General features: G+C 37.1%; 1 protein-coding gene across 8 annotated transcripts in view; it reads right to left on the bottom strand.

The window, feature by feature from the left end:
* Positions 1-25,195, bottom strand: part of PPEF1 (protein phosphatase with EF-hand domain 1) — a 138,243-nt gene that overhangs the window by 57,525 nt on the left and 55,523 nt on the right. For all 8 annotated transcript variants that reach the window (XM_021007417.2, XM_021007419.2, XM_078146077.1 and 5 more), the window contains exons 5-7: positions 19,767-19,930; positions 14,738-14,852; positions 8,476-8,522 (exon numbers count right to left, since the gene is read on the bottom strand). In XM_021007417.2, coding sequence (XP_020863076.1) covers positions 8,476-8,522; positions 14,738-14,852; positions 19,767-19,930 — 326 coding nt within the window. The remainder of the gene's footprint in view (positions 1-8,475; positions 8,523-14,737; positions 14,853-19,766; positions 19,931-25,195) is intronic.

Genomic DNA, 25,195 nt, shown 5'->3' on the forward strand with positions numbered 1-25,195 from the left:
TCCATTTCTTCCTCCTCTATTTGCCAGGAAGTGATGGGACCAGTTGCCAAGATCTTGGTTTTGTTTTTACTTTTTTTTAATGTTAAGCTTCAAGCCACCTTTGATACTCTCCTTTTTCACTCTCACCGAGAGGTTTCTTAATTCCTCTTCACTTTCTGCCATCAGAGTGGTATCATAAGCATATCAGAGATGGTTGATATTTCTCCTGGCAACCTTAATTCCAACTTTTGATTCACCTGGTATTTCACATGATGTATTCTGCATATAAGTTAAATAAATAAGGCAACAATATAAAACTTTGCCCTACTCCTTTTTCAATCTTAACTATTCAGTTGTTCCATTTTTGATTCTAACTCTTACTTGTTGGCCCATATACAGGCTCCTCAGGAGACAAGTAAGATGATCTTGCCACACTTTGTTGTGATCCATATACTTAAAGGCTCTAGTGTAGTCAATGAAGCAGAAGTAGAGGTTTTTCTGGAATTCTCTTGCTTTCTTCATAATCCAGCAAACATCAACAATTTAATCTATAGTTCCTCTGCCTCTTTGAAAACCAGCCTGCTGAGGGGCGGAGCCAAGATGGCAGAGTGAAAGCAGTGATTTGCTTGAGCTCTACTACAAATCCCTCCAAATACCTATAAAAATGGCTCTAAACAAATCCTAAAACAGCAGAACCCACAAAAAGACAGAGTGAAACAAATTTCCAGCCCAAGACAACCTGGACAGTTGATCAAAAAGGTATATCGCATTGGACTGGGAGCAGAGGACAGTGCAGCATGGGTGTGCAGGCCACAGCAAACCTGAAGCAGGCCTTAGAGGACTGAAGCGTGGGCAGCTGTGGCAGCTTCCAGACTTCTCAACCCATGAAAGCCAATGACAACCTAGAAGGTCAGTGGGAAAAGTCTGTTTCTGTGGTGCTGAGAGAGGAAGGCAGGCTCTCAACTCCGGTTCCCTGAGAGCATGGTCCTGGGGGGGCAGCTGCCTCCTGAGCTTCCAGCCCACAGACTGAGGGGGAATCCAGTGGCTGATCAGAGAGGGATTTGCATGGATTTCTTTGCTAGTGCTGAGGCAGGAATCTCTTGATTTGCCAGTGCTTGGATCTGGGTCACAGTTCTGGGTGGCAGTCCTGGGGTGAGAAGGAGCGCTGGCATGGTGGAGCTTGTAATGGCTGTACAGAGAAAACCCTCCTCACAGTTCCAGGACAGAAAGGAGTGCTTGTGGTCACTAACAGACCAAGCACAGATGAGGAAAGGAGTAAACACATCGCCCCTTATCATACCACCTTGGAAGAACTGAAAATTTACAGGTCCCTACAAGTATCTCTGAAAACAGCTGTACAAACCCCTGAAGCTTGGGACAGTACATTCTCCATATTGGAAGCAGACTCTTACCTTAACAAAGAGTTTAAAACTCAAATAATTGGCTGGGATCATGAGCAAGCAGCACAAAAAGAGTCAGACAATATTTTCTTACTTTGGTGACAAAGAAGATCAAAATATACAACCAGAAGAAGACAACAAAGTCAAAGCTCCCACATCCAAAGCCTCCAAGAAAAATATGAATCAATCCCAGGCCTTGGAAGAGCTCAAAAGGGATTTTGAGAAGCAAGTAAGAGAAGTAGAGGGAAAACTGGGAAGAGAAATGAGAGTGATGCAAGAAAATCATGAAAAACAAGTCAGGAGCTACAGAAGCAGCTGCCATCCTGGGACTGAGCTCAGGGACTGGGGCTGGGACCAAGCTTCTTTCAAAGTAGACACAGACTTTTCCTACTGACATTCTAAGTTGTCTTTGGTGTTCCTGGGTTGAGAAGTCTGGAAACCGCCACAGCTGCCCGGGATTCAGTCTTCTGAGGCCTGCTCCAGGTTCACTGCAGCCTCCCCACTCCAAACTGCATTCCTCTCCCCGCCTGGCACAATATACTTTTCTGATCAACCATCCAGGTTGTCTTGGGCTGGAAATTTGTTTCACTCTGTCTTTAGAATTTGTTTAGAGCCATTTTTTACAGGTATTTGGAGGGATTTGGGGGAGAGCTCAAATAAGTCACTGCTTTTACTCCACCATGTTGGCTCTGCCTCCTGGAATCTCCACTTTTTTTTCATAAGAGATGTTATTTAGACCATACCTATATGGTCTGTTGGTTTTCCTTTCTTCAATTTAAGTCTGAATTTTGCAATGAGAAGCTCATGATCTGAGTCACAGTTAACTTCAGGTCTTATTTTAACTGACTGTATACAGCTTCTCCACTTTTGGCTGCAAAGTATATAATCAATCTGATTTTGATATTGGCCATCTGGTGACATCTATGTGTAAAACTGCCTTTTTGGGTTGTTGACAAAGAATGTTTATAATGATCAGCAAAGCTCTATTAGTCTATAAGTGTAGGCCAATAGTAAGTTTTCTGAATTCCTTGGAAGCTACTGTTCCAATTATTGTATTTATTTATGTATCTTCCCCCTTCATATATCTCACCCATGCAGGAAAAGACAGAGAAGTAACAAAGTAAAAAAAGGGAAGGGAAAGAAAGGAAGTGGGAGAGTAAAGGAAGGGAGACAACACTTACACAGTGCCTGCTGTCTGCCAGATAATGTGCTAAGTGCTTTTGGCAAATATTTTCTCATCTGATTACCACAACAATCCTGTGAGGTAGGTGCTATTATTATCTCCATTTTACAGTTGAGGAAACTAAAGCAAAGGAAGTCAAGAGAAGGGAAAGCAAGAGAAGACAATGGAAAGGGAATTTTAAAAATAGGTGAAACCACAAATGCCCTTACACATGGTTCACCACATGCTCTCAGTCCCTATGCTGTTCCATGAATGACTATCAGCCCTGGTACAATTGATCTATTCCACCAGCACACAAATGTAGCCCTTTGCTACCTAGGCTCTACCTCTTATAAATATTGATATTCCCCAGAAGACCACATAACTCTTTGAGAACAAAGTATGTATCATTTGTCATTTTTGCATTTCAATCCCTAGAATAGTGACGTGTACATAATACATACTTAATAAGTTTGTTGTATGGAATTACTTTGTACATTTTGTTTCCATGACTTTTTTTTAATTACTAGAGAAAAATTTTTAAAAATACATCTACCTCATAAATACTTTTACAAGGAAATGTAAGATTTTTCTTTTATCCATGTAATGTTACCTCTTACCAGTCTATTTAACAGCAGCAGTCATGAACTTGAACATTTGACTAAAGGGATATATGCTGTGTCTAATTAAGTCTCTTTGTACTGAAAGCAAATGGAAGAGTGCCTGACTACTATTCACATCTCTTGAACCACTCTTAACAAGCCTTACAAGCTTCATTATGAAGGGGAACATCGTGCTGATAGCCACAACAGTCTGCAAAAGGGAGGAAATTATACTCTGGGTTGAATGATGCCAGGTGTTCATTATTCAGATATAAAAAAGTCTGGGAACAAAACAAGGGAAATTATGTGATTCAATATAGTAAATGTCCCTCTTAATAAATACTTCAGCTATACCAAACTATTGTTCTCATGATACAGCAGTAAGGGACCTTCAAAAGAGGAAAATTCTGAGATTAGTATTCCTTTAAAGTTACTTTTGCTCTGATCAAGTGTTTTAGAGAACTTATAAAAATCGTATTTTGAGGAACACCAATCCAAGTTTTAATTCATTCAAGAAAACCAACAGATCAAATTAGATTCCAAAAGGTTCTAAAATGTGTGCTGATTATTAGTAGTAACAACAATAATTCACAATTTTGTAATCTTCTTTACTTGTCAAAGTGCTTACGTCATAGAAATCCTAGGATTTAGAGTAGGAAGAGAATTCAAGACTGTCTAATCCAACCTTCTCATTGGGTGTTGTTAACTGATGCCTTTTGTTTTTTATATCACTTTATTTCTATATCTAGTCCATCCTCATACCCCTACATAGCAAGCCTTTCCTTAGAACAAACATTTAAAAACAAAAAACAGTTTAGTAAAATCAGCTTATCAACAACATTTAGCAGAATTTGCTACATTCCACATCCTTATCCCCCTGTCTTTCCAGTAGAGGAAGTAAGGTACATTTAATCATTCAGAGACAAGTCAACATTTCTTTAAAGATGATATACCATTTGGCACATACACTTTGAGAGTTGATGCTGTTTAATTGTTATAATACCTTTAAATATAATGCAACTTCTTTGTTTATCTCTTGATATTGTTAATTTTTATTTTTGTTGCTCTGATAGAATGATTGCAACTTTTTATATTTTTGGAATCACCTGTTCATAGTAAATTTTATTCCAGCATGTAATTTTCATTCTGCATGTGTCTTTATTTTTAGATGTCTTTCTTGCATGCAGAAAATTGATGAATATTCTTTCCTTATCCATTTATACAGTAATGTTTTATTGTGCTGCTTAATCTATTTAAATTTAAGGTAATTATTGTTAGGTTTGCATTTTTCTCTATTTCTTTCTTTTTTATTGATTTATCATTCCCTTTCTTTTTTAATCTGTCATTTTCCCCTGGTGATTTTAAGTATATTGTGATGCCTCCCACCACTCTTTTGTACCTGCCTTATCTCAAATTCCTTGAATTTACTTAAAATTTTCAATATCTCTTTCATTCACACAGTCATTCATTCATTCATTCATTCATTTATTTAATGATTTCAATGCTCCCTCCTGATCCTTATTTCCCTTTTCCTGACTAGATAAGTATGTAGTTCAAAATCATCCTTCTCTCAGCCTCTTAGCTTATGGAATATTTGTGGTGTCCTTTTCTAAGTTTTCATTTATTTTGTCCACCAACTAGTTTTCATTTCCTTCTGTTCTATTTTGTTTTGTTTCCTCATTTATGCTATATCTTTAATTGTTATTTCTTTATTCCTTCCACGTTCTCTCATAAAAGGTAGAGCTTCAGGGGCAATAAATTTCTATTCTCTACTGCATTCCACTTCTTAGTTATTATGCTTATTCTATTGTCACTGTCCCCTTGTGTATTTATCTATTTAATTTTAATTTACTTCAGTTTTGGTGGGGCCTTTTTCTGTAATATTTGGGTTATAATTTCATTTCCTTTGTTTTTTGGAATATCCTGTTCCATTCTTTCCTGTGATTACTAAGGCTTTTGGAATACTCCTGAGTTTATTCAAATTGCTGTTCTATTATAGCTAAAGTTATTTTTTCTGATTGCTTGAAAAAAATGTTAATTTGCATTAATATTATGAAAGTTAACCACCACAATTTGGAATTTCAAAGAGGGGGTTTTCTCTAGCAGCAATCAGTTGCTGCTCCTGCTGCTTGCTGTTTGTCCTTTGTTCTTGAAGAGGACCATGACATCAGGAAGATGATTCCATGACTGGGAAGTGAACTGGATTTGAGTGAGAGAGGGGTATGCAAAGTAACCAGCCTCACTTTCACCTCTGAAGCCATCTGGGTCCAATGGCCAGATATAGATCAGGACAACTGGAGATGGCCAGCAGTCAGTAGACTGAAATAATCAGTAATTTGCTGTTTATAATAAAAAAAAATTCTGGGTAGTTGTATAGTTTTATTTGCTATGGCATGAGAGTCATCCTTTTTTTTGGGGGGGGGTATGAAAGGCAATGCAGTAAGTATCAAGTGTCTGAGGCCGGAGCTCTGTCCATTGCCCCACCTAGCTACCCCTGTGTCACCATCCTCTTTTATTGGATATTTATACTTCTTATCTCCATGCATCCTGTCTTGATATTTTGCTTTAGCTTATATAAAATTCATGTTCTGTTAAAGTTACTTCCATCTTTTGCTTTTGTTCTGCCAAAATTTATCTCTGTATTTTTGCTCCAAATCTGTTATACTCTCTTTCAGAACTTCTACTTCTTTGGGAAGCCTTTTCATCCATGGTTTTTTTAATTTGTTTGTTTGTTTTTGAGAACAGGTCTTTCTATCTTGCCCAGGCTAGAACTTAAGTGACCACTCATGAGCTCAATTCCACTACTGATTGGCAAGGATGTTCTGACTGCTCTATTTCTTATATAGCCCAGTTCACCCCTCCTTGAAGTTCTTGGTAGGTCCCATTGTTGGGGGCTCATCATATTGGTGCCAGACATAGTGCTTTATCCCTATTGCAGCTCAGTACTTCTGACCTCAAGTGATCAGCCAGACTCAGCCGCCCCCCCTCTCCAGTAGTAGAGATAGGAATGTCCTATCATATTTGGTACATGTTGTAATTTTTCTACCTTGTTGCTTAGCTTCTTTAATTCTTCATCAAGAGATACGATTTCTTATTTGATTCCCATCCTATTATCTTCTTTTAAAAGTTTTAGTTATCTTTTAATCCATTCTAGAGTTTCTTGCTGTTGTTTCATGATTTCTAGGGAATTTTCAGAATTCTTTTTTTCACAGAGAATTTTTTTTTGTTCTTTTTCTTTCAGAATATAATACTTACACAGTGTCTTTTGGGCTTAAATTTTTTACCTGTTTTTCCTTCTGTTCTCATTGGTTTGTCTTGTTTGGATTCTTGGACTTTCTTCCTTTCATCTCAGCTGCCATCTGTCCCTCCCCAACTCCCAATCAAAGATTATATCTCCTTTCACCCATAACCACTCTCTAAAACAAAACCCTTTAAGTTTGTTTGTTCTGGCTGCACCCAGAATTTAGTGTGGGATAGTCTGTGAGATTTTTACCTTGGACACTATCTCTGGCTTTTAATCTTATGGATTCTGTTTTATTTACTCTCTATTTGGCATGTATTTTTTTTTTGTTTTTTTTAGGTTGGAGAGGTTTTGGAAAGCCACATTTTGCCAATTATGTGACCCCATCCTCCAATTTTATAGATAAGAAAACTTTATCATCACTGATGTTAGAAACATAATGATCCTTATTATCCACACCATAGTATTTAACAATTACTGAGTGAAACACACTGGTCATCAATGATAGTCACCTAGCTTTTTATGCTAACCTCCTAAGAGATCAGAGTTGTGGACACATTCAATTCTGCTATTCAACCTACCCCTTGCAGCACCTCAGAGACATGTGGAAAGGTCAGGAGAACAATGCCACCAACCCAGAGAGGAGGTGAAAGATAGGAAGTAAAGAATTTGGCAAAGACTAGAGTGATTAATCCTATGTTCACCTCTGGATTTTTCATCTATGTTCAGTCTTACTCAAGTACAACTGCCACCTCACCAGAAAACAGAGATTGTCCCCTCCGAACAGTCTCAGTGTGTGTTGACCCATACAACTGAATGCCACTGAAGGAGGAATAATCGTGGAACATTCATTTAGAGTTATTTTGTTGTTTTGTTTTAAGGAAAACAGCTGAGCTGAAAGATCATGGCAGGGAGCAAAGACATTTAGGAAATCATTGTAAGACATTCCTTGCATCTGGGAGCTTAGTTATACAGTGACTAAAAAGCTAATTTTATATATATATATATATATACACACACATATATATATATATTTACATATATATTTATATATATATTTACATATATATTTATATATATATTTACATATATATATTTACATATATATATAGTGACTAAAAAGCTAATTTTGTATAATAATGATGCATATCAACACAATCATTAGAAAGCATTTTATTTAGAGCCTACTGATGGGTGGGTGTTATACAAGGTGCTATGCAGAATAAATTAAATAGACATAACCCAAATCCTCTAAGGGTTTATGCTTTCAAGGTTCTTATACAAACCTAAATCTAAAGATTTAGAACTGCAAGATAGCCTATTGATCATCTAGTCCCTCATTTTACAGATGAAGAGAGTGAAGCCCAAAGAAATTAAGTGACTTGGTAAAACAACAGTAAGTAGTACAACCAAGATATAACCAAGGTCTTCTAATTCCAAATCCAATACTCTTTTTAGTACTCTACATGCTTATGAGATACAGTTGTGTTCTCATACATAATAATGATAGTTAGCATTTATGTGGCACTTAAAATTCACATAGCTCTTTACAAACATATATTATCTCATTTGAACCTCATAATAACCCTGTAATGTAGGTGCTCAGTTTTTGTTGTTGAGTTGTTTCAGTCATGTCTGACTCTTTGTGATCCCATTTTCCTGGCAAAGATACTGGAGTGGTTTACAATTTCCTTCTCTAGCTCATTTTGCATATGAGGAAACTGAGACAAATTGGGTTAAGTGACTTGCCCAGAGTCACACAGCTAGTAAGTGTCTGAAACCAGATTTGAACTCAGGAAGAGGAGTCTTCCTGACTCCAGGCCACTATGCTACCTAGTTGCTCTATCCCAGGTTTACAGATGAATAACCTGGGACTGAAAGAGAGGTTAAGTGAATTGCTCAGGGCCATACAGCTAGTAAATGCATGAGGTGGGAGTTGACCCCTTTTCTGACTTCGTCATAAGCTCTATCCACATCTCATATCTCAGATATAGCTGTATTCTTGGACATTCTTAACAAAATGGATATTCCAATCTGTCCTAATTCTGACTCCCAAAAAGGATACAAATATTCAATAAAATTGTCACTTGCCTTGTAGAAGATCAAAAAAAGGTCATCAAGTTTCCCATGTATATCACCTGGAAAGCAAATTTAAAGCCATTATTTAGTATCGTTCTATAGAAAGAAAGATACAGCATTCATTGTATTACACAATTTAAGGTATGAACTTATTAAATGTCATTGTCTAATTGTCTTCAATTTATTAGCATTTTCCTATGTATATACTTTGGATTTGATGCTTTCCATAGTCTATGTTTCCAAAACCAGTTGCTGGCTTTCTTAGAGTCTGAGAGCCAGTGTAGCATAAAGCATAAAGGAGGGGAATGGATGACTAAACCCTGAGTCAAGTGATCTGGGAAAAATCTTGTCTCAGATATTTACTAACTGTGACCACCAATAAATCATTCAACCTCTCAAAGCCTCAGTTATCTGTTTGTAAATGAAGATAATACTTCTACCACTCTGGGTTATTATTATCATATGAGGAAAGTATTCTATAAATGTGACATTATTATTATTACCATTACATATTTTTTTGCTTATGCTTGTCCCTTACTTCTAAAGGTCATCAAGAAACTACTTATGACCACTGCTGACTTAGCTAAGCACTGCCACTGCTTAGAATTTCCTTTTCCTTTTTCCTTTTTCTTTAACTCAATTCAATTTATTAATCACCTCATACCCCATAACCCATAACTATTTCTGCTATTACATTTACCACTTTATTTTTTTTAACAATTTCACAATTTTCCACAGAAAATTCCAAAGTTATATGTTTTGGAATTATATCTATCTGGCTCCCTTAAATATAATTAGTCTAGGGGATGTGATTTTCAGATTCAAGCTAAACTTCTGATAGCTATTCATCATTGGAAGGAAGCAGGGCCCCGAGCTTGATTCCCTTCCCATCAATTACAAGCTCCACATGAATATACATAGCAATTAGCAAAGAAACCCATTTATCCAAGTCAATAGCAAACCAGAAATTGGAGAAAGTATACACAGGAGAATATATACCAGACAATAAATAAGGTAACTCAGCTCAACCAAGAGAAAGAGAGACCCAGATTTCATGCATGGAGAAGTTCCTCAGAAGTCTCCAGTATAGCAAGTTGGGGATAGGAACAAGAAGAAAAGTTCCCAAAGTCTCTAGTACAGCAAGCTGGGGATAGGAACAGGATGGAGACTGTTAGATCCTCTCATGTTGGCTTCTTCCCAGAACCTTTTCTTCATTAACCTGAAATAGAGTTGGCTTCTTCCCATCTTCTGTCCTTGAAGCTGGAAGCCAGAAGAACCTAAAGTGACTGCACAGAAGGAAGAGACCAGAGCTCTCTTCTCTCTCACTCTCATCAACTGTGCCCCATTCCTAACATAGGCACAAGGCATTGATCCATATGGATTTATGGATCCTTTAACTCTTCCCAGCATTTCAATGAAAAAAAAAAGAATAGGAGAGAAGGAAGGTTCATAAGGTTCATTGGTCAGTGGAGTGAAAGACAGGAAGACAATTTAGGAGACTATACCAATAATCCAGGCAAAAAGTGAGGAAATGGATCCCTGTGGGGAATGAGGATGGTAAAGATGGGTCTCAATGTGACAGAAATTTAAGATTAAGGATGGGACCTCACAAAAGTCACAGAACCTCAGATTTGGAAGGAAAGTCAGAAACCATTTAGTCTATGCTTGAAAAAGAATCCCATTTGTAATGTGTCCAATACAAGAAGGATATGTCGCCTAAGTACTATTATTATTATCCCTTTCTTACAGATGAAGAAACTGAGGTTTGAGAAAAGATAAGTGATTTGCCCAACTAGTAAATGTCTGAGACAGGATTCACTCTCCTGTCTTCTGGAATCCACTTTATCCACTTTGTCATATAATTGCCTCTGAAAAGGGAGGGAATTGAGAAAGTCTTTCCATTATCAGGGAAAATGAAGCATCTCTTTAAAAAAATAAACTATGGAAGGGTTTAAATATGAAAACAAAAGAGAAAATGGATGTAAAGATAGAGAAGCGTCTAAACCTATGTCAGTAAGTTGGGAGGTGGCCCAGGGTGTGGTCAACTGGTTCCAAATATATTTTAAATATATTAAGATCTAAAGCCCTTTTATTCTTTAAAATATGTGTCCAAAAATATATATTTCCTTAAACCCTTCAGGAAAGACATTCAGAGATTTGGATCTGACCTATTGATAAGCATAAGAAACAAAGAATACATATATTTGAAAGTGGAAAGAAAAGAACACTGGATTTTTTTTTTCATCCAAATACATGGGTATATCTTGGCTCTGCCCCTTCATAGTCATGTGATCCTTGAGTAAACACTCAACCGCCTTCTGGGGCAGTTTGCACTATGTCTATAAAATTAAATATTCTAAGGGCCCTTATTCACTTCCAATAGCCCATGAAAAGTTTTATGCTAAAAAAGTTGCTTTTGACTTTAAGAAACTGGCATTGTAAATTTCAATTTCAATTTTATTTAAATAATTAATAATAAATAATCATGATCAATAATAAATAAATGTTTTTGCTTAAGATTTTTATTTTAAAAAATACTGGTTATATCATAGGAATGACTATGAGGATTTATTTTCACTACAAATAAAATTCTAAATAAGGTGGTATTTGTCTATATGAAAATAGACACTGAAAATATTGCCTTGGTTTTCTGCTACAGAAAATCCTATATTTTATACAGTATCATTGGCTTTAACATCTGAATAACTCATTTTGATGGGGCAGTTTCTTGAGAACAGAGAGGTTTTTTTTTAATTTTTTAATTTGTATCCCCAACACCTAGTATAATGTATTAAGCTTAATGTGTGCTTAATAATTGATTATTGTGTTGAATGAAATTGCAGAATATTAGCATTGGAAATGACTTCTGTCTGGTTGATTCTCTACTTCTAGTCTTCTCCTTTGGTTACTCCAACTAGTCTAGTCGCCTACCCCTATGTGATACTCCTACAATCTGATAACTGCTTTTGTCTTCTCCCCAGATGCTATGCTTTGATCTTCTTGAGTACATCTGTTAGAATCATACCTTTATCTCCAGCTTTCTCACCCTTGTTGACCCTAGACATCAAGAAGCTCAGATGTGAATTGCCTATCCAGAATCTTGCATTGCCTCAGAGGCTGAGGTTGAGTTTTCTTTCTGCTTTGCTCCCATGGCCAAGACAGAAGCCAATAATTTTCAAGACAAGTAATCAATCAATTAACATTTATTAAATGCCTGGTATGTTCCAGGCACTGTCTAGGTTCTGGTAATACAAAAAGAGGCAAAAGACAGTCCCTGACATCAAGGAGCTCACAGTCTAATGGAGGAAACCACAAGCAAAATAAATGTGCAAACATGTTATATGCAAGAAAAACAGAAAATATTTAAATTACGATAGCACTAGAATTAAGAAGGGTTAAGAAACGATGCCTGTAGAAGAAGTGATTTTAATTCAGACTTGAAGGAAGTCAGGGAAGCCAGTGAGGAAGGAGAATGGAACAACCAGAGAAAATGCCCAGAACCAATAAGTAGAATGTCTTGTCCATGGAGTAGTAAAGAGGCCAGTGTCACTGGATTGAAGAGTACCTGGTGGAGAATAAGATAAAAGAATACTGAAAAGTTGTGCGTGGGAGAAAGGGAGAAGGAACACCTTTGAACACCAAACACTTTGTATTTGACCATGGAAGGGATGGGGAGCCACTGCAGTTTGTTGAGTAGTTGAGAAACATGGTCCAATCTGTGCTTTAGGAAAATCCCTTTGGGAGCTGAATGGAGGGTGGATTGAAGTGGAAAGAGACATCAGGAAGCAGACCCACCAGCAAGTTTATAGTTATAGTACAAGCATGAATATATGGGGTCCTGCAGTATCAGATGATAAAAGGGGGTATATTAGAAAGATGTTGTGAAGGTGAAATCAACAGACACATTGGGAACACATTGGACACGGGGAATGAGAGATAGAAACTTCCAAATCCTTTGTTCTGTGAAGTTTGGATGCAGTCAAAGGGCCACACTTAAGGACCTAGGGGGCCACATGTGGCCTTGAGGCCACAGGTTCCCCACCCCTGGATTTGAGCAAAAGTTAGTGAGTTTGGTTTTGGAGATGTTGAGCTTAAGATACCTACTCAACATCTGGTTTGAGATGTCTAAAAAGGCATTTGGAGATGTGAGACTAGAAATCAGGAGAACTGGGTTCTAATCCTATCTTGGCTACCAACTAGCTATAAAGACCTTAATTTTCTCACCTCTAAAATGAAAAGAATGGAGCAGATGAGAAGCCATATAGTACAATGGCTTTGGAGTTTGAGTCAAATCCTGCCATAACTAACAATCTCATTTGGAAAGTGAAGGGATGAGACTAGTAGATATGGTACTAGACTTGGAATCGAGAGAATCTGAGCACTTTGCAAATTTTAACATATGAATTGTTATTATTGTTGTTGTTGTTGTTATTGTTATGTATAGTCCTCTAACATCTTCCAGCTAATTCACTCCTACCCAGATTGATTCACCCAAGGAGCAAAACAACAGAGAAGTAGCTACAGATTCAGCTTAGACAATTAAAAGAAACCTTCTGACCTTGCAGACGTTCTTATCTGTTTTCTTGGTCCTTGTCTCAAACTAGAATAAAGGAGAGTTTACATTTGCCCTAGTGCACTTGGCCCCTAAGAGAGATCAGAATATCACATGAACTAAATCTCTGCTCTATTGTCATGGAAATACAGCGTATTTGGCTGTAGAAGTCAACAGCCCTGGTGATAATGATGAACTATGAGATAACAATCCAATCAAGGTAGTGAATGAACTTCTCACCCCTGTTCATCGAACACCTGAGCCACCCATTTCCCATCTCATACATCTCAGAGTACAAGTTGTTAAATTAAGACCCTGGGGCCAATAACAGATACTAGAAATGGAAATGATCTAATTAGATTGTCAAATCTTATTCCACCTGCCAGAGTAAGAGAAATGTTTTGGGTTGTTTTTTTGTTATTGTTTTTTTTTTTAAGAAAGACAGAGAGAAAGAAAAAGAGAGAGAAATAAAGAGAAAGGAAGGAAGGAAGGAAGGAAGGAAGGAAGGAAGGAAGGAAGGAAGGAAGGAAGGAAGGAAGGAAGGAAGGAAGGAAGGAAGGAAGGAAGGAAGGAAGGAAGGAAGGAAGGAAGGAAGGAAGGAAGAAGCCTGATATCAAGAATAACCATCATTCTTTTGTGACTTGAAGGCTCACAATTACTGGGATTGCTATTCCACACAAGTCATTCCATGACAGTTGCAGGCATGCTTTGCACCAGTTGTAATGAACTATGATGTGTACTGTATCTGAAAGCAACATCCTGCCAGGATTGCCTACACTGCAGCAAAATCTCAAATCTTATTATTTAGCACCAGAAGGAGCAGATTTCTAAAATGTCACTGCTCTTTCTAAAAGCTAAAGACCAACTGGGAAGTGCTACAGCAACAATCAAAGCCTGAGAACGGTTTAATGTCTAAAACCATCTTTTTTATCTTCCTTCAACCACATAAACAATGTAAGAAGTCCATTCAGTCAATAAACAGACATTTATTAAGCACCTGATTTGTGCCAGGATCTGTGCCAAGGTCTGGGGTTACAAATCTGAAAAAGAAAGGCAGTAGCTGCTCTCAAAACGGGGAAAACAATACACAAAAGGAATCTGAAAAGAGTGGGGATGGAGGGGATCGGGGAACACTGGAGTCTAGTCGGAAGGAGGAATTGGGAAATGAAGGTGGAAAAGGAAGAGGTGGTTGGTCTGGGAATCCTCTTTAAGTGGAGTTTGGGGGGGAGTTCCTTGCTCTACCCTCCAACCCTTCCATCAGAAGCAAAAGTTACTGAGTGCATAAGGTGTCAGTCCCAAGCCTGATGCAATCTTGAAGGATGTGAATTTCCTGAAGATGAGGTTCCTGGGAGCACAATGGAGCCCAGTTCCAAGAAGTAAAGCTGAATGGGAAATAACAAATACTAGAAAGATGAATTCTGAGGAAAGACAGAGTGGACTGATGGGGCTAAGAGGAAGGAAAGAAGAAAGTATGTAAATGGTCTTCCATATTAGCAAATTGTTTGCCTTGAGAAAATACTGAAAATCCCTTACCTGCCACATGCTTATTGCCTACATACAACTGGGGCGGGGGGAGGGCAGGGCAGAGAATGGAAATTAGAATTATCCTCACAGATAATTCAATATTATTACTTTTTTCCCTCATAACATAGGGCAACTTTCACCTTTTAAAATTGCACAAAATCAATGGTTTCTACGAGACTGCTCAGAGTTTGACCTTACCACAGATTGTTAAGTCCTTGGATAGGGTGGATGTTACTGGAACGATATTTGGCAACTGTTGCAAGACCTTCTTGACTTCTTGTAATAACTGTAGCACATAACGGGCATGCAGTATCTGTAAAGAAAAAATCAAGGACATCGTTGTATTGAAACCCATAGGCATATTACGTAGATGTGGGTCACTCAAGTCTGTTTCTAGACTTCCTAGTCATCCCTCAGATTATTTTCAGGCAGATAATCCACTTTATCATTTATCCATAAGAAATTTTATAAAAAGTGGGGTTTAGGTAATGGGAGAATCAAAAAGGAAAGCAGAGTGCTGAGGAGACTGAGGTTTGAGTGTGAGGGGGTGCCCATGGCTATATGACGAAACAATGGTTTTTGCTGATAGAGAGGTGGCCTGGAAGCCAGGAAGAGCTAGTTCCAAGTCCTGTCTCTGATACACACTGGCTCTGTGTCCATTTAATCCTTTAATGTTCTAAACAGAGGTATGCCTCAGCCTACCCCACCACATGCATCCCACAGCACCCCTGAGGGAGGACAAAACCAGATTAAAATAGCATTGGAAAATATTTAAGAAAATTTAAAAAATATAAAAGTAAATAAATAAAATATATAATAAAACATAGTGTTACATTACTAAGTCAATATGGAATCCAGTACAGTTTAGTGTCCCCTGTTTCTATTTGAGTTTGACATCACTGCTATGGCAATAAAAATAACAATTAACTTTTATATAGTGCTTACTGTGTGCCAGGCAATGTGCTAAGTGCTTTACAATTATTATCTCATTTCATCTTCAGAACAACCCAGGGAAGCAGGGCTATTATTATCTCCATTTTACAGATATGTAAACTGAGGCAGAAGTGAAGTGACTTGCTCAGGGTCACACAGATAGTGTCAGAGGATAAATCTGAACTCTCTCCCAACACTATAGTTGCAGAGAAGGTGCTCACCTATATTGGTAGAGGGATTTTCCTCACCTGGAAGTTCCCTATACCAATGCAATCACAGGTCTGATCTCTATCCCTAAAGCATAGTTGTGTTGAATATCTGCTTATACCTTGCCTGTTTACTGACACTGGACACCTATGCTAATTGTAAAGATGGCATGCTGTTAAATAAAGCTGAACTGCCAGAGGCAAAGCAACTATATTCTGAAGTATATAAACAAAACAAAACAAAACATCCTACCCTTATATGCTACATTGAACCCTGAGATGCCTCTGTGCTTGGAATGGGTGATTTAAGGTACATTTACAATCCATCAGATAGCTTCCCTGGAGACTTATGTAGTGTAACTTTATTTCTGTCTTTAAGCAAACAAAATACGGAATCCTAAATAGAAATAGGTGGCTAAAAGAACAAAGAGTTAGCCCCAGAGCCAGAAAGCTCAACTACAGCTTGAATCCTGCCTCTGATCCAAAATGTATATTGTATAGACCTTGGAAAGTTGTTTAACCCTCGCACTGCTTTAGAAAACTCTCCAAGACTTAATATTGCTGAGGTGTCCTCTTGCAATGGAATAGGAGGTTTTCCTCCCCTGGGAGTTCCACATGCTGATGGAATCACAGGTCTACGTCCCCCGCCTATGTTCCATACTATCTGTGGGACCTAAATATATACAGTAATTTTCTTCTTCTTGTTTAGTCATTTTCAGTCATGTATGATTCTTCGTGACTCTATTTGGGGTTTTCCTGGCAAAGATACTAGAGTGGTTTGCCATTGCCTTCTCCAGCTCATTTTAGAGGAACTGAGGTAAACAGTTAAGTTACTTGCCCAAGGTCACACAGCTAGTAAGTGTCTGAGGTCAGATTTGAACTCAGGTCTTCCTGACTTCAGGTCAAGCACTCACCACCTAGCTGCCCTAATATACTAATAAGTTTTCTCTATACCTCCATTTCCCTTAAGATATTGGATGAACTTCAGTGTTATAACTTCCTTTGATCCTCACAAAGACCCAGGGAGGTAGGTGTCATTTTACAAAAGAGGAAACTGAGAAAAAGAAAAAAAATGGAGGTTAAGTGACTTTTCTGAGGTCACACAGCTAATAATAATCATTTCAGCACCATCTGCCACCAGTCAGAGATTGCATGGGACATGGGAAAAGGGATGTATTTTTCTAGTAAGGTATGGGTCCCTACCAACTCTAGGTTTCTATTAGTATATGACTCTACTTAAATTTCACAAACCAAATCAACATCCAAGTGAAGGCACCCATTGTATACATGGCAGAGCTATGTCACCTGTCTCAAGAACGCAACTTGGGACATTTCTTGTGTTGCAACATTGTCTTGTATGCGGAGAGCACGATGAAGGCCTCCAACAGCCCTGCCTTGATTCCCAAGTAAATTAAATTTAATATCAAGATGGCCCATAACTTGCAGACAGAACATTCTTCTCAAGGAGTTCAGACAAAAAGGAAATGTGTATGACAAAGGAAATGAGCAATCTCAAACATTTACAGATAAGATACAAGTATTCTTGCTCAAGCTGTGGAAGATGACACCAAAACTCTGCTCAAAGCCTTGTGGGTTGAATGGATTGAAATGATTTTGTAGAGAAAATACTTAGTAACAGCAATCTAGTGAAACGAGGACATTAAAGGGGTACAAACTAAGGGGGTTGGAAGGGGAAGAGATTTGTTTTTTCTTTGGAGGTCTCTGATCAGTAAATATGAAAAGAAAAGGAGCAAGTCTTCAGTGTAACTACATTTTAAAATAATAATAATGATAACAGATGGCATTTATATAGCACCTTGTATATGCTATATAGGCACTGTGCTAAGCACTTTATAAATATAACTTCCTTTGAACTTCATAAAGAGCCTGAGCAGCAGGTGCCATTATTATCTTCACTTTACAAATGAGAAAACTGAGGTGAATAGAGGTTAAATGATTGCCTGAGGTCATGCAGCTAGTAATAATAATAAAAATAACAATGATGACAACTAACATTCATGTAGTGCTTACTGTGTGCCAGGTGCTGTGCTAAGTACTCTTATAATTATTATCTTATTTGGTCCTCATGACAACCCTGGAAGGTAGATGTTATTACTGTTCCAAACTTAGAGTTGAGGAAACTGAAGTAAATAGATGTTAAATGATTTGTCCAGGGTCACACAGCTAGTAAGTGTCTGAGGCTTACATTTGAACTCAGGTCTTCCTGACTCCTGGCCCAGAACTCTACCTACTTCGCCACCTAGCTCCTCTTGTTTAAAAAACTATTATAGACATTACTGTAGTATAAAAGTGCAAGAATTCAATAGGTACAACAGAATACAAAATTCCTTCAAGAAGGTCAAATAAAATACCATGAACCGCAACCTTATTTTCATCACATAATTACACATTCCTTCATTCTCCTGAATACAAATGTGTCCTGCCTATAGAAAATGTGCTATAGGTAAATGCAAAATAATGAAAAAAGAAAGCAATTGAGAGAAAAGGAGGAGAAGAAGAGTTTAAGAAATAAAATTAATGCATAGGAAGAAACCAGGGATGTTTAGGATATTTTACCTCGAAAAAAAGACTTAGAGGAGTCATGATTTTTTTTTTTTTATCTTGGAGTGTCTGAAGTCCTACCATTTAAAAAGTTAGATTAAACTCCATCAGTTTGGGCCAAGGAGGCAGAACCAGGAATAATGACTAGAATACACAGTGAGGAAACATAAAGAAAAACTTTCAAATAATTGGGGCTGCCCATCAATGATACGTGTTGCTTTTACAAGGTACTAAGTTTTCTGTCACTGAAAGTGTTCAAATGGAAGCGGATGACTGTTTATAAGAGTTGTCATAGAAAGGATTCATGATTCAGGCAGAGGCTATTCTAAATGGCCCCTGAGATCCCTTCCAATTCTAAGAGTACATGTTCCCATGAATACATTAGGAATTGATTCTTTGAAGATCATTTGATCTCTCTGCAGATCAGCACTAACATTATAGGAAGCTGCTTTAGATATAGCTTGAGGTTACCATAGAAGACTTACAAAAATGTACCAAAGAAAAAGTAGGACAAGCTCAAACTAGAACAAAAATCCTTAGTTAAATCTTACTGCAACTATTTAAACCAAGCCCCCCCTCCCAAATCAACTATTAAAAGACAAAAATGGGAGCAAACAACTACATGGTATTCAACTATAAATAACTTCTGGGGAAACACTAAGTTAGATAAATTTGAACCTATAAACTAGGAAAATATGTATTAGAAACATGGCACAATGGATGGAGACCTTACTCTGCTCACTGCTCACCTGATTCACTGGGTGACCTTAGGCAAGAACTTCTCAGTACTATACCCCTTCCCCACCCCCAAACTCATGCTAAAACTGTTCATTGCGGATTTACTGATGTGTAAAGGTTCATAGTTATCTGCTTAACTCATTTAAGAGTTCCCTATGCCAATGAGATCACAGGTTGGGACAAAAGAATGCATATTAAAAAGGGAATATTAATTTGATTAGCGAGTTAGATGGGAAGGCAAGTTAGAAGACCAGGCTTCCTTTCAAGGTTGATATTTCCAGATAATCTATAAAATCCTGTCTAAACCTGGACTACTGTTATTTTACATGCCTAGAGAGTGAGCCAGAAACTAATCTTCCAAACTAGCATGGCTGTCATGTCTGAACACCATAGGAGCTGCCTACCAGTGGGCCAGCATGTCTCAGAAGCTCAAACTGGTCTTTTAGAGAGCAAGTGTGATGCAAGCAGAAAATGAAACAAAAGTTAGGAGATCTGGGTTTGAATACCCACTTTCCCAATTACTGACTAAGTAAGTCATTTAACCTTTCTTTTGCTCAACTGCAAAACAAGGGTAGCAATACTTTTACAACTTTACCTTCATGAGTTTGAAATGTCCAGTTGTTTGGAAGAGTGTTTTATAAAATGTAAAATAGAGGTAAGCTATTTCATCATTGTCATTGTCTTAACAGCGTTGGTTTGAGGAAAATAACATTCCTAAAAACATGTTCAACATTGTCGAAATGCAGGTGACATACATGTGTTTGAATAGCTCCAACATCTCTACTTGCCTGGTTTTCCTTGAAAGCATCAATAAGGAGGATGACATCAGAAAAAGTGAGAGGGAATTTTAGCCGAGGACCATAATAAGTATCTGGTACATTTATATTACGTATAAAAGTTTCTGGCTCCAATTTTCTCTTTGTTGTATTGACAAAAAGCTGAGACAGACTTTCTGAAAAGGGAAAAATAGTTTAGAAGGGAAAAAAAGTAACTGTTGAAACACAGCACTGTTCTCATATAGAAAAATCATGGTGATATTTCTGAATTAACTAAATGACCATGGTCAAATCCAAGCAACAAGTATTAAGTGCCAACTATGTTCTAGACATGGAGCTGAGTGCTGGAGACAAAGAATGAAATAATCTCTACTCACAGTGACCTTATATTTTAATGAGATAACAAGTACATTTAAATTCTATGCAGCATAAATATCAAGTTAAGAAATACAAAGTAGTTAAATAAATACAAATTAATTTGGGAGGAAAGGTACTAGCAGTTGGGAAGATCAGGAAAGTCTTCACATAGCAGATGGCACCTGAGGTACATCTTAAAGAAAGAGAGAGGGGCAGCTAGGTGGTGCAGTGGATAGAGCACCAGCCCTAAAGTCAAGAGGACCTGAGTTCAAATGTGGCCTCAGACCAAACACTTGACACTTACTACCTGTGCGACCCTGGGCAAGTCACTTAACCTCACTTGTCTTAAAAAAAAAAGAGATAGAGAATCTATGACGCAGATGTAAAGAAGGAATGCATTCCAGGCACAGATAGGGGACAGAGAAAAGGCACAGAGATGGAAGCCATAGTTGTATGTATGAGGAACAAAGTCAGTTGGACTGGATTGCAGAATGTAGGAGAGAGTAATACCCAATGAAGTTATGAGATGGGTTGGAACCAAATTCTGAAGGGCTTTAAAAGTTAAAAAGAAGAGTTTGTATTTTATCATAGAAGCAACAGGAAGTCACTGTTATTCAGTCATGTATGAATCTTAGTGATCCCATTTGGGGCTCTCTTGGCAAAGACACTGGAGGGGTTTGCCAAACAGAAAGATTTGGCAACTGATTATCCCCATTTGACAGTTTCATTTATAATTTTAGCTGCTTTGAATTTATTTGTGAACAAAACTTTTTAATTTTATAAATCCAGTTTTTCCCTTTTATCTTCTCTGATTCTCTCTTTCTCTCGTTTGGTTATGAACTCTTTTATTATCCATAGATCTGAAAGGTAGTCTCTTCCTTCTTCCTCTAATTTGTTTACAGTATAACATTTGATATATACTGCATTATACATTTGAAGTTCATCTTGGTGTATGGCATGAAGTGTTAGTCTAATACTAATTTCTGTCAGAATGCTGCCAAGTTTTCCCAGAAGTTTTTTTTTTTCAAATAGTGAGTCTTTATCCCATTAGTTTGGGGACTTTGGGCTCATCAAACACTATGCTACCATGTTTGTTGCTTCAGTATGTTGTATATCTATCTGTTCCATGGATCAACCTCTTTATTTTTTAATAAGTACTAAATAATTTTGATTACTACTGCTGTGGAGCATAGTTTGACCTCTGGCATGGCTAGTTTCCTTTTTCTCCTAATTTGTTCATTATTTACCTTTATATTCTTGGCCTTTCTTTTCCTCCTGAGGAATTTTGTTATTATTTGCCTAGCTCTATAAAATATACCTTTGGTAGTTTGATTGGTATGGCATTGATTAGGTAAAATAGTTTAAATAATATGGTCATATTTGTTATATTGGATATGTCTTTATTTTCATAAAATGTTTTGTTTTTGTATTTATATCATTTCTGTGCATATCTTGGTAGATAGATTCACATGCTTTTTGCATTTTGTAGTTATTTTAAATGGAATTTCTCTTTCTGTCACTTCCTGTTGGATTTTGTTGGTAATAAACACAAATGCTGATTTGTCTGGAATTATTTTATATTCTACAACTTTATTGATATTAGTGTTTCAATTAAATCATTAGTTGACTCTCTAAAGTTCTCTAAGCATCACATAATCTGCACAAAGTGATAATTTTGTTTCTTTTTTGCCTGTACTTATTCCTTCAATTTTTTTCTTATCTTATTGTTAGAGTTAACATTTCTAGAACTCTATATCAAATAGTAATGGTGACAATGAACATCTTTTCTCCATTCCTGGTATTACTGGAAAGGACTCTGGCTTATTTCCATTACATACAATGTTGACTCTGGGTTTTAGATATATAATGTTTATCATTTTAAGGCAAGCTTCATTAATTTCTATTTTTCTAGTGTTGCAGCATAAATGAGTTTTGCATTTTGTCAAAAACTTTTTCTGCATATATTAATATAATCATATCATTTTGTAGCTGTTATTGATATGGCCATTTATGTTCATAGCTTTTCTTACATATTTAACCAACTCTGCATTCCTGGAATAAATCTTATCTAGGCATAGTGTGTAATCTTTGTGATATGTTACTATAGTCTCTTTGCTAATATTTTATTTAAATGTTTTGCATCAATGTTCATTAGGTATGTTGGTCTATACTTTTTTTCCCCTCTGTTTTGACTCTCTCTGTTCAAGTATAAAGACTATATTTGCTAGACTTCTGGGTCACATAAGTGACACGAATAAGGATTGAAATAAGACCATCGGATTCACCAGTCAAGAGATCATTGATTTCTTTGAAGAGAGTGCTTTCAGCTGAGTGATGAGGTTTAAGCCAGATTGAAAGAGGTGAAGAGAGAAAGTAGAGACAGATAAATTTTCCTAGGAGTTTGGCCTTGGAAGAGAAATCTATAGCTTGAAAGCATAGGGGATGGTAGGAGCAAGTAGGGGATTTTTTTTAGGATAGGAAAACCTGGGCATATTTGTAAGCGCTAGGGAAGGAGTTAGGGAGAGATTGCCTATTAGAAAGGAAGAGAGAAAAAGAGAGAAGAGGGGGGAAATAATTGTGAGAGCAATCTGCAGAAGACAAGAGAAGATGGGATCAAGGGTGTTAGTGGAGTGGTTAACCTTGATGAAGAGATCTTTCATCAGAAACTAGGTTAAAGGAGGAGGGAATAGGAAATGACATTGAGGAGTTTTGAGATGTAGATAATGGGAGAAAAGGGAGCGCTAAGGAAGTGGCCTCTATTTTCTTAGTAAAGTCAGAGATAAGGTCATAAAAAGTTGAGGAAAGTGAATGGTATAGGAGGCCTAAGGAGAGCTAAAGCTTCAGAATAGTTACTGTGGAGACAGTGATAGTCAATTAGAGAAGGAATAAAAGGTCACCTTGCTTGCAGTGAGACATAGCTAATACTAGGTAACTTAAACCTGCAGTATAACATATCTACAGGTTGTACGATTACCTCTAGTGCATTTAAATCAAACGAGAGGAAGAGGAGGTGGTTGGTGAGAATTATCCAGGGTTGAGGATTGACAAAATAAAGCAATGATAGGGCAAGAGCAAGAGATACAAGAAAGACTAGAGGATAGTGTAATGTTGAATTGGCTAGAGATAGGGTCAAGATTGGGAAGATAGGAAAGTGAAGCCTGGGAAAGTATGGGAGATAGAGAGACTAAAGGTCCCAGTAAGGATGGAGGATAGATTTAGGAGGAATGAGGCACAGAGAATGATAAGAGGTCATGGTTGGAGAAGGGAATATCACAATTCTTGATCATGGAAGTAATGTGGGTGATGTGGGAATTAAGGATCCTTCTGAGATGTTAAGGGGGAATGGGAATTGAGACAATTGAGGAACTGGGGAGGACAGATTAGGGTGCCTGAGAAAACAACCTATACGTTGATATCCCTTAGAATAAAGGCAGAAGTTGGGGTAGAGATGAACACTTAGAGCCTAGTACTAAACTCCTTGACATAAGGATCTGATAGATACTAATTAGCTCAGCTCCAATATTTTCCAGGAGAGCAATCCACACTCCCTTGCTTGTGACTAAAGGCATACATTTAAGAAATGCTTGGCTGAGATACTAAGTGCAAACTTTGACCTTTGGACACTGTTTTTCCATTAGGATATTAATTAAACTATAAAAACACAAAATCTAATATATTGACTTCAACCAAAACTCTGGCCCACCCAACAATTTAATCCACCTAGATAGCCCCATAATAGCTAGTAATAAAGAGAAAACAATTTTGAGAAGAAAATATACTTTTAATTAGGCAGTGTTGTTAATCAAGTTTATATACTTTACATACTTTCCATGTAAAGCCAGTAAATAACCAAAGGAAAAAATAATTCAAGACCTCCAAAATATCCTCCCTTCTCTAGATTTTCATGAAAGTCACTATACAGTGATTACAGTAATATGAATGCAAGTGAAGTGAAAGGATAGCAGAGATAAAATACAATGACCAATATTTGCTCTAGATGACTAATGTTGGAACACATCTCCTTGTTCTTTATTGGGAGGTGGTCACTCAACAGGAGAAAAACCTTATACATTCTGTCAATTATGGTGGCTGCATTAGATATTATTTTATTGTTGCTTTTATAAAAGAAGGTAGTAGAGTGGTGTTATTGGTTAGTGATTAATGCATAAAAAATTAAATAGGGGCAGCTAGGTGGCACAGTGAATAGGGCTCTGGCCTTGGAGTCAGGAGGACCTGAGTTCAAATCTAGCCTCAGACACTTACATAGCTGCATGACCCTGGGCAAGTCACTTAGTCCAATCACCTCAGCAAAAAAGTTCAAAAAAAAAATAAACACATCAATGAAACATTTAATTTTTAAAAGAATAGAAAACAATGAACATAAAGTCTAATTTCATCATAGAAGTTACCAACTCAAAGGGAAAATTTATATTGGCATCAATGGGAAAACATAGAAATGGTCCTAAATTTGGCCAGAATCTTTATGTAGAAAGCATGGTCTTCAGTCCTTATTTCAATTCTGAAAAATGGAAGTATCTGACAAATAATAATGTGAAAAAGAAGAAAATCTTAATTATTGTGTAACTAACTGTCTAGAAACTCTAAGGAGTCAGATATTACCTAAATTCTAAGATGTGATAGATGATATTAAGTTTTTCTCAAAAGATCATTGGTATTTTTAAACATGGTTTGGGTGATTGAGAAATTTTCAATTTAATTCTATATACTTGACAGTAGGAATTAAAAGATTATGAATTATCAACTGACTAGGCCACAAGAAATTAATGGGCAATTGATAGAGATAATATAGACACATTTCTCCATTATTAGATTTCCTTTTAGAAGTCACTTTACTGATGATCAGGAAGAGAAATTGATTGCAAAGATCTACAACAAATTGAATGAGAAAAACTTTTTTTTTCCTTCTCTCTCCATCAAATTTGGTTTCAGGAATATTCGCTATTGAGAAGCCTTCCATGGATCATTAAACACTTTAGTCCATTTGAGAAAGTTGCAAGGAGGTTTCAAATCATTATCATTAAAACATTACTCTTCCCACCAGTCTTGGTAGGGCTTTTAGCTAG

Source organism: Phascolarctos cinereus, unplaced genomic scaffold (assembly GCF_003287225.1).
Source record: "Phascolarctos cinereus isolate Bilbo 61053 unplaced genomic scaffold, phaCin_HiC Scaffold_726;HRSCAF=1367, whole genome shotgun sequence".
Taxonomy (NCBI): Eukaryota; Metazoa; Chordata; class Mammalia; order Diprotodontia; family Phascolarctidae; genus Phascolarctos; species Phascolarctos cinereus.